This window comes from Pseudorca crassidens, chromosome 1, assembly GCF_039906515.1.
Source record: "Pseudorca crassidens isolate mPseCra1 chromosome 1, mPseCra1.hap1, whole genome shotgun sequence".
Classification (NCBI taxonomy): Eukaryota; Metazoa; Chordata; class Mammalia; order Artiodactyla; family Delphinidae; genus Pseudorca; species Pseudorca crassidens.
In genome coordinates, this window is record NC_090296.1 from 65974648 (window position 1) to 65985330 (window position 10683).

Consider the following 10683-nt stretch of genomic DNA (forward strand, 5'->3'; position numbering starts at 1 on the left):
CTCTTACAGGGTGTATTATTCACCACCATCCCCCACACAAGTCATGATGGTCCATTGCAGAGGTTGGATAAATAAAGCTGAATGAAAAAACCGATCAATAATTATAGACGGGGCCCATGAGCAGTTTGGACAACAGTAATGTGCGATTTTCATCTTGCCTCTCACGATTTTGTACACGAGATCACAAGTATTCCAATTAATTCACCAAAACATTACACTTTAGACATGTATACAGACTTCAAGTGTTGTTTAATCTTGTCACTGCCCTAGTAATTTCAGATATAGTAGCAGTCACCTTCCTCTTACTAAGCCATGTCCTGCTTATGCACTGTACTATTATTAATATTACTACAAATTATTCTATGTACAGTTCTATCAAACTTACTAGTGCAAACATCCTACTCACACTAATGGGGCCCAGCGCAGTAAAAAATATCATTCAGTTACAGTTGGTTTATTACACTGCCCAATGAGGAAATAAAAACGAACAAACAAACAAACAAAAAAAACAGGCACTGTTTACTGTGAAAATACTAACATTAAATGCAAAGCAAACATAACTGAATTTTCCCATAAATTCAGGAAGTTCTTAGCTAATCATAGTATAGATTTAAATATTTAAAGTTTCACATATTCCATTATGAGCAACTTTGGAAGCATTTAAATTTTAAAATTAATATTTAATCAAATGAACTAAAATTTTCAACATACTAACCCTTACACTAGGTTTCAGCCTTACCCATTGTATGCAATTAAGAAATGTTGATAAAGCACTTGAAGTTAGATTCTAAGCCAACAGCAATGCAGAATTTTTTAAAAGTTAATTCAAGAGATGAAACGCTATAATATAGAAAAAGTAGCCATGTAAACATAACAGGGGAGGGGCTAGTTATGCTCTCACGTGTGCTTAATTTTCTTTAAATTTAGTGAGTGGCATTCTGCATAGGAAAGAGAATCACTAGAATCGCAGGAAAAAATAGGAAAAGAAAAATAGACTATCTAAGGGTCATTAGTAATAATAATAAAGCACTTAAGGAAGTTTACAGAGAAAAACATCACCAGGAATGATTCAGAAATCTCTGTGACATATCCCCTGCAAATACCCCACAAAATTTAAAGCTCAACAGCTTAAAAAATAACTAAATAAAAGCTAAACTGCCTAAATCCTCCCGCAAAAGTTCTGCTTTACAAAAGCATATACAGTACAGATACACCATCATAGAAAACCTCACCACAGAGCAGGGGACCCTGGACATCAGGTCCAGTTTCAAACAGATGTAATTTTAACATGCCAGTGGGCCAGACCAGAAGAGTTGAGGGGTTCATGGAAATTCTGGCATTCCCATAAAATAGATCTATTGTAGGTAGGGGCAACCATTGTGTAGAAGAATTCTGGGGAAAACTCAAACTTCATATTGCCAAAAATATCAAGCTGTTACAATGTGTAGATTATATTTAAATTGCAATATAATTCTTACCAATTCATTGCTGAACAAGACATTAATTCCCCATAACTTTTAGTCAAAAATAAGTCATATTTTTAAGAATATTTTAAAGACACAGGGACTAAAACTTTACTCATAATACCACTAGGTGCTAAAAATTAACTCATGTAACTTTTTTTTTTTAAAACCAAAAGCATCAAATAATCTTGGATTCGAGTTTGCTCATTGTAACAAATCAAATCTAGTAATTGGCATATTACAGATTTGAAGTAGCTTTGTGTCTCTCAATTTATAAATCAGAAATTGGAAATATGAAAGGATGTTGTAATGTGGGAGGGTCCTACGTAATGAAGGTCATTATAACTCCTGGCTCCAGAGCTATACAATCTAATATCCTCTCTGGTGGTTCTATGATATGCCCATGCATTACAGTTCTTGTTGACAGTCTGTTGCCTTGGAAATATTTCATTATTTCAGTTTATCCATTTGTAGACCCTTGGCCTTGTGATATGAAGGCCATCCTATTTCATATTTTCGATTATCATTTAAGCAATCTTGTGGAGCTATTTATATATAAGCAAGTGTTAGACAACGCACATCATTATTTATCACTCTGTTTAAGCTTACACTGTAGGAAGAAATACCTCCAAAAAAGTCTCCACCACCACCTTTACTTTTTAAACCAAAAGCCCTGTGCAAATGGAATATGCTTTGCAAAGCCAGCATGGGCATATCGCATGCCTGACACTTCTGTCTAATTTTCTCGGTTATACATCCACATAGTGGAAACACTCTGTGGTAGTGCTATATAATTTGCAGCCTATTGGAGTTTTGTTTTGTTTTTTGTTTTTTGTTTTGTTTAAATGCACAAGGTTTTCAACTTGTTCTTTCAGGCTCCAAAGAGACACTTTGTGTGTATGAGTCAGAGAAATTTAAGGAATACTAAATAATAACGTAAGACATTATCAAGAAAAAGCTTCTCTTTCCAAAATTTACTCTGTAAACATTATTAGAAGGAAATGACTTTTGTACTGTATTCTTAAACTCAGGTCAGATATGTCATAAATAAACAACAAGACAATTCAAAAGATGTATTTTTTCAAGTTTTTGATTACTGGTATATTTGAAAAGCAGTAAAGAATAGTGTCCATAAATGCCTTTATGAAATCAATGATTTGGAAACCATTTTTTAAGGAAAAGCGAGATCACTTGAAGCATGTCCACAGAAAGCCATCTCTTATAAACATATTTGTGTTCAACCGTTACAGAGAAATCATACTACTAACCAGTAAGTTCAGGCACAAAGTGCACACAAAGGTAAAATGACTACTTAGCTGAAGCAAGTAACTATGAAAAACACCCCTCCTGAACCAACCATCTGACTTCCCATTTCTCATTACAAAACCAAATCAACTAACATGTGTAATGTTTACAGTTAAAGTGTTAAGAACATTTAAAACCCTAATAACAAAGTGAACCCTTGGGGCATAAAACAACTGTTTGGATAACGGGCCAAGTTTGTGGTTATTACTGTTTGAAAACATTTAGTTTTATAAGTCCTTCCTTCCTTTCCTCTATATCGCTCCTTCTGCCCCTACCTCCTTAGTACTACTCCCTCTCCCTACAGGTTAAACCTTCTCAGATCCAACCTTTAAAATGACAGCTTCCGAGCTGAACAAGAAGATGCTATTAAAGGGCATTAAATTAAATACAGTATATCCTCCTACAACTTCAATCAGAATTTCAGGCCAAGTGTTATTTAGTTCAGCTCTCAAGTGGAGCAGAATAACAAATCGCGCACTTTGATTTACCTTCTTCGAATGCCAAATGGAGACAGGTGATAAAGAACGCGCTCATGCACAGGCTATGAAGTTTCCTCTAGAAATTAATTCTATCTTCAAGATTCCCATCTCAGAGAAATTCCCAAAATGGCACACAAATAGGCCTCTGCTAGAGAGATTACTGGGGCCATCCCAGTAAATACACTTACTACCAGCAGAACTGGGGATGAAGGAGGCAAAGAGGAAGGAAAGAACGGAGGAAATCAATTACAAACTTCTGATTTCAAAAAGTATTCATCATCATGTTAAATAAGAAGTAATTATTAAAAGCCTTGCACGATGCTCTGAGACATAATTTTTCTACCTACAAGAGTAAAGTACTTAATACGTGAATTCTCATAAAACACTAAGACTAAATGTTCGTTTTAGCTTTTGAGTTGTCAGATAGTTAATGCTACTCACTTTTAACATCTTTAAAAACTGGACTGTGTATGATTTATTCTCAGGTACATGATTTATATAGAAATTAGCTAGAGTTTAGAATGAGTCACTTAAGCACCAACTTAAAATTATTTCCTTAATCCTGACAATTCTGCGGTCCCTACTGTATGGAGGAAACAAGCAACAGTGCAACTGAAGCTTTTTAAAGGAATAGCTTGTTTAATAATATCTCCCTACCGCCTCTTGATGTAAACTATACGTTAAATGCTACGTTGTACCAAAAATAAAACTACCCACGTAATAATAATTAAGTCTTGCTACTGCGGACTGCCCTCATCTTCTTTTCAAGTTCACTTAAGCCTGTGAGGAAAGTAAACATCGCTGCTTGGGGGCGGGAGTGGGGGGGACAGGGGGTGCATATATCTAACCGCATTTGTTTTCCTCACGATTCAATGGGTAACATTTCATACTTCCTACTGAGCATTTTCTCCTTGGAGACAGAGAGAGATATTCACTTTGCTCAAACCAATATGCTATATGCAATTAACGTCATTAACGCTGCCAATTAATAGCAAATAGGATTCCAAACAAAGTAGGCTGGGTGGACAGCAGGAGGGAAAACCACGTGGGGCGGAGGGGTGCTTAGTTACTCCGAAATCTAACAATGCCATCCACGTAGGACGGTTAAGGAAATTTTGAATACAAACTCCCTTTCCCTTTGGCTTTGGTTTAACTAACTTCAAACAGACATGCTCGGCTGAGCTCCTTGCCTGGCTAGGCAATTCTCACCAGGAACTTTTTTAAACACAGATCCCCAAACAGTAACTAACGGGGCAGAGATGCTCCAACTGTTGGCACATTTTGGATCTCGCTGTTGGCTTGCTGATTTGGATTGAAGGATTTTCTTCTTTCTTTTCCTTATTTTCTGTGGGGGACAAGGGAGTGGAGAGGAGGGCAGGAGAGGAGAACAGAGGGCAAAGCAGGAGACCCACAAGTTGCCGAGGCTGGGGACGCAGCCTGGGCGGCAGGGAGGCGGCGGCCGCGCGCCTCTCTCCGCCCGGCCCGGCCTAGCTGCTCCGCGCGGAGACAGTCCCTCGGCGACACCGTCCGGGCCTGGCGCGAGCTCCGCGCTCCCCGCCCCCGGCCTCCTCCTCCTCTCCTCTCCTCCTCCCCCTTCTCGCCTGCCTTCCCTCCCCCTCCCCAGCCTCATTCCTTCCTAGAGAGCAGCTGCCAAGGGACCTGCGGCGGCCCCGGGGATCCCCCGGCCCCCCCACCCGCTCCGCTGCTCCCACTCACACAGCAGCCCCTTCTTTTCTGTTTGTTTCTCTTTCTTTTTCTTTTCTTTTTTGCTTTTTCATTCTTTCTTTTTTTTTTTTCTGTCAGCGAGTCACTTCATTCGCCGAGCCGAGGAGGTGCGACCGCTCGGAGAGCCTGGCGCCGCCGCCGCTGCCGCAGCCGCCGCGGGCGGACAATGCGCGCGGGGACTGCGAGCGAGCGCGGAGCCGCCAGCCCGCCGACCAGGTCCCCGCGGGCTCGCGGCCCAAGAGGCGGGCTGCGGAGCGGGCCCCGCCACCTTGGCGGCGGCGGCGGCGGCGGCGGCAGCGGCAGCAGCAGCAGCCGCCTCGGCGGCAGGTTCAATAAACAGAAAAGTGTTACCGTTCTCGCCTGGAAGGATCCTGCTGAAAGCTGGGCTTGGTGGGCGCCATCTTCCTGCTATTTTTTTTCCTCTCTTACTTTTTGCCTCTCTCCCCCCTCCTGGGGCGGGGGGCGTGGGCAGGGCGGGAGGGGGTTGTGCGTGTGCGTGGGGTGGCGGGAGTGAGTGCGGGCGTGCGCGGCGCTCAGCGGCGGCCAGGCGGGCGGCGGCCGTGGCCTTGGCCGTGGCGGCGGCGGCGGCGGCGGCGGCGGCGGCCGTGCTGCTGAGGCCGGGAGGCTACGGAAAAGTAGTGGGGCCGGAGCCTCGCCGGCGGCCGGCCGTCCCCTCGCGCCGCCGGTGCCTCTCGCCGCAGGTCGCCGCCTCCTCCGCCGCTTGCGCCTTCTCCTCCCCCTGCTCTCCGGGCGCCGCCGCCGTCCATGCGCCGCAGAGCCCCCGCGGCCCGGGCCGCTCCGGCTCCCGAGACATGCCCAGCGCGGAGACAGGCGACCGGCGGCGGCGGCGGAGGAGGGGGAGGCGGCGGCGCGGGGGGGGGGGGGGAGGCGGCCGCGCGGCCCCGCGGGCAGCCAGGCCCAGGGCCCCGCCGCCTCCGGGTTCTCGCCTCGCGCGCCGCCACACCCCCCGCAGTCACCCCACCACCGCCACTCAGAGCTGGCCCGGTGGCAGGTGGGGTACACACCCTCCCGGCGGGGGGCGGGGGGGACCTAGGTCGGGAGGGGCGGGGACGGGGAGGACGCGCAGGGGGTTTCCAGCTTGACCGCTGTGAAAGTATTTCTGGGCATTTTCCAGCTGCTTTGCTCCAGAGCGCTCTCTCGCACACAGACACCCCCCTTTCTCTCTCCGTCTCCTCTTCTCTCTCTCTCCCTCTCTCCCCCCCTCTCTCTCCCCCTCTCCTTCCGTCTGTCTCCCTCCGTGTCTCCCCCCTCCCTCTCCCTCTCTCCATCTCTCTCTCTCTCCCTCTCTCTCTGTCTCTCTCTCTCCCTCCGTCTCTCTCTCGATCGCGCTCTCTCGCGCGCTCTCTCGCTCTCTCGCTCGCTCTCTCTCGCGCGCTCTCTCGCTCTCTCTCTCTCTCTCTCTCTCGCGTTCGGGGACTGGGAAGCTCCGCTGCCGGCGCAACAACGCCACTCAGTTGCAGTTTCGAACACTTCCCTTCTCTGGAGTATCGCGGCCAGGAGGAAAGAAACAGAGAGAGGAGCTGGGAGGCCACGGGAGCGGGCTTCACAGGACGGCGTCCGGGGCGCGCCTCCGGGGACAGCGCGTGGGGGTGTCCGGGCGGAGCGGCCCCGAGCGCCCCGTGAGCGAGTGCAGCGGCAGTACAGGCACCTTGTGGCTCGAGCGCTCTCAGCAGCGTTGCAAAGCCGGAGCAGCTGCATTATTCACGCACTTGCAAGTCTGCAGACCCCGGGGTTCACACGTGAATTCCCAGGAGTTTAAACGCAGTTAGATAAAACGCTTCTCTCGACTTGGCTTATAGGACCTGAGACCCGACCGGACTGCGGGCCTCGGGGATCCAGCCCAGTCGCCTCCTTATTTTACAGCTCAGCGAGGCCTAGGGAAAGGGCCACTCAGTGCAGGGCCAGTGCTGGAATCCTATTGCCTGGGGAGCCCCTGGTCAGAGCGTTTTCTCCACTAAACCGCTCAGCTGGGTGTGGGCAGCTTTTTAGGCAGAGAGTTGGGTCAGTCATGTGTCACCCAGGAAAGTAGAAAGGACTCTTAAAGCATTCCCACTTTGAATAAATGAAAGAGCCGGACGAAAAACATCAATCCTATGAGAGGCTTTGCATTTTACTTTAAACTTAAGAAAAAAATAGACCTGCAAAGGGGTCCCATTCAGTTCTACCATTCCAGTACAGTGGGGCTGAGAGTTAGAAACTTGGAAACATAAGTGTTTTTCGTGACAGACATGTTTAATCTGCGTGATGGTGTTTGAGTTGTCTTTGGAGTACACTCTACAGGTAGGAGAAGATGAGAGTGATTGAAAAATGAAGTGGAGAGCGTTGAGTACAAGATAGACAGGGGCTGGAAGGGAGGGGAAAAAGTTGCCTGCTGGAAGTTTTGGCTCCAGGACGGCCAGCTTAGGGCATTTCTACCCAAAGATGACAAATGAGAGAAGCTTGTGTTCTTCCAACAGGCCACTCTTTGCTTGAAAACCCTCCACCCCTGTCACTCCCTCATTAGACTCCCCAAAATAAGTTAATGCAAAAACAAATTTTGGCAGGGGGGAATGTTGTCGCCATTCACTCTGACAGATCCAGGTCTTGAGGTGGAAACTAAGTCTGCCCTTCACAGCCCCTTCAGCCTAACAAGTAGGTGGCCCACATTCCCAATAAAATTCCAGAGGACAGGGGACTTGTGACTCAGACCCTGCCAATAATCTTCTTGCCCCACATGACTCTCTCCCTTGTCCCCAAATTAACTAAAATTAAAGGCAGTAACAGGTGTCATCATATCTGAGTAACGAAACCAAGAGCTACATTTTTCACAACTAGCACCTTCTCTTCTGTCAATATGACAGAACATAAAAAGAGAAGAAGGGAACAATACATCCCAAAGGCTAGAGTTTAGAGTTGATTATTTTTAAAGCTTTAGACTTTAGAACTGCAGTGGGATTCAGACTTGAAAAAGTGGCCCAAATTCAAAGATGAAGGTGGAAGCATCGGTACAGCTTTCGGCGTTTGAGTGCGGGACCATGGAGGATTACCCCTGCATGCTCCTGACTTGCAGGGAAATTGGCCCTGGGAAGATCTTTATGATGAAAGACACCAACACTCAGAGAGTAAACATAAAGGCTGAAAGTTCATGACTACCTCTTACGCCCAATTCATATCTTAAGGGTTAGTTGAAGTTCCCTGGAGGTCCCTGAAATCATCCAAAGGCCATCTGACATTTCTGACCCTTGACTCCCTACTTCAGAGATCACACTATTGTGACTATTGCCTGCACTTCCTAGTTAAAGTGATCACTGGATTCTATTGTCATTTAAATGTTTTATAAGTGACAAAAAAAAAACCCCATAAAACCATACCTGAACCATGAAAAGGAAAAATCTAATTCTTTCCTGGTCCTTTATGTTTGAAAGATTCCCAGATCTTTTGTATTAAAGGTTATTGTAATCACTGAAGTAAAACAAGACTAAAATAATTTAAAAATCTCTTTGACAAGGAATAGCCTCTTTTTGACTTATTTTCAAGACTCTTTGTTTTAAACTTCTGACAATACTCAGAGCATATAATGAAGTCTTCTACAGAATATCTGCAATACTGGCCATCAACTTGGAAAACATTCAGTGTGTTATGCAAAACCTGCTCTGGTTGCTGAGCCACTGGTTAGAAGGCACAAAATATGGCAGTGATAGATTATCTTAACCTTTTCAGTTTAAACACTGTTGGTTCAAATCAAAGGTTCTCAAATCAATGAAGTTTGAAATACAAGGTAAGAATAGGAGCTGTTATTTGAATTATGCATTGTGTATATTTTAAGTTAAATGCCATTGGCAAAGCTCTCAGATGTTTAATCGTATGCAATCTGGGAAACACAAATATTTAATTTCACACTTTCATGTGTTCTTTTTTTCTTCCCATCTTCTATAAAACTGAGCCCCACAAATGGGAAGCTTACCTTTCATACTACATCGTTAGTATTTCTCAGCACATTTTTGTGGATTACATTTTTGATAAAATCTTGCAACATCTCAAGTTGTCCTTAAGGAAAAACTTCAGGGTTCTAGGGCTGTTGGTGGTGGTGGTAATTTTTTTCCCCTTTCTTTCCTAACTGAATCAAAGAATGTTTACTATTTCAATGTCACAACCATATTTTTTTAAATCCATAAATGTTTGGAGGAAATGCAAACAATAAATACTTTAAAACTTCCTTCTTCCCACCTAACCTAACTTTGTAAAATTTGCTTCCTAACTTGCATCTCTGAATCTTACGCATTTGCATTATAATACGTTTAAGATGAATACTTAACAGCGCCGAGGAGACTCGGATTTCATGCTGTATTTCCCTGTAGTAACAGGTGACATGATAACACTATTATGTAGAATTGCAAGTGTACGGCTACACGTGAAAACTGTTCCCATTCTGTTTGGAAACAAATGATCAATCAGCCTCAGGTGATCAATTGCCCCCCTGGCCGCCCGTCAGCGCGGGTCCGCACCCGGCAGAAGCATTGAGAAAATTCCGCTGAAAGGGACGAGGATCCCAAACTTTGCAAAAGCACCTTGTTCTGTGCCTCAGACTTCGCTGTAACTCCTTGGCTACGCGGGGTTGAGACTCTAGATTTGGGGCCAGGCAGAAGGCAAAGGTTGATTTGACTTCGCCAGTACACTGGAGTGCCTCTCAATCCGAATTGTGAATTATTTTTTCCTGTCTTATCTGTAGAACGAGGGGCAAGCAAAGTGAGCCCTGGCGATGTGCATGTGTGTTGTAACGCATAAAACAGGAGGCAAAGTGAGTCCCACCCCAGCACCCCGGAGCGGGGGCACTATCCCAGCCCAGGCGGGACTACTCACCGCTGCTGGTAGGAGGTGATGCCCTGGACGTTCTGCGGGGTGCCGTTGGCCGCGGCGCCGGCCCTCCCCATGCCCGCGCCGGCCGGCACCCCCGCGGCCGCCCCGCCGGCTGCCGCGGCCGTCACCTGCACGCTGAAATCCGGAAAGATTCGGATCATCGCCGCGGCTTCGGCCCCCGGGCGCGGCGGCTCTGGGCTCGGGCTGGCGGGGGCTCGGGCTGGGGCTCGGGCAGCGGCGGCAGCAGCAGCAGCGCGAGCAGCGGCGGCGGCAGCAGCGGAGCCAGGCACTAGCCTGCAATCCCATTAGTGAGCCGCGGCCACTGTGCGCGGCGGAGAGGCGCTTTGATGTGCGCGCAGCGGGCTGGGGGGGCCGCAAGCGCAAGGAGGAGGTGCGGGGGGGGGCGTGCGAGGGACTTGCAAACAGCAAAACGTGTCAGGGTGGGTCCTTTTTTCCCTTTTGGGGGGCGGTGGTGCTCCCCCCTCTTTTCCAGGATGTTGCTCTCACTGGCTGCTCCGACTGCGCTGCGCGAGCCCAGCTGAGGGAAGAAGGGGAGGGGGTGGCGGAGGAAGGATGCACCGGGAGGCTTAGAGAGGACTTGGCTGGTGCAAGGGGATGACGGGCAGCGGAGGGTGCCTTTCTTTCCCGCCCCCTCAACACAAACACGCACACACACACCGCGCACTTCCGACTCCAAGTGTAAGACAGGCGCGCTCTCTCCCCTCTTTTCTCTAGAGAAATAACCACCATCCAAGCAGGCTCGCGCCTCCCGCGGCTCCCTGTAACCTGAACTCTAGCCCGCGTGTGCAGGAATGGGGGCGCAGAGCCTCCCCTCCGGGCCGGGACCCCTCTCT

General features: G+C 47.5%; 1 protein-coding gene across 11 annotated transcripts in view; it reads right to left on the bottom strand.

Moving 5' to 3' along the window:
- NPAS3 (neuronal PAS domain protein 3) overlaps positions 1-10289 on the bottom strand; it is an 871164-nt gene extending 860875 nt beyond the window's left edge. For 3 of the 11 annotated variants that reach the window (XM_067737808.1, XM_067737815.1, XM_067737799.1), the window contains exon 1: positions 9833-10289. In XM_067737808.1, coding sequence (XP_067593909.1) covers positions 9833-9990 — 158 coding nt within the window. In that variant the 5' untranslated portion in view covers positions 9991-10289. Of the gene's footprint in view, positions 1-4963; positions 5528-9832 lie in introns of those variants that run through there. The other 8 variants (XM_067737848.1, XM_067737833.1, XM_067737842.1 and 5 more) reach the window with 5 other exon arrangements.
- Between the last annotated feature and the right edge of the window lie 394 nt (positions 10290-10683).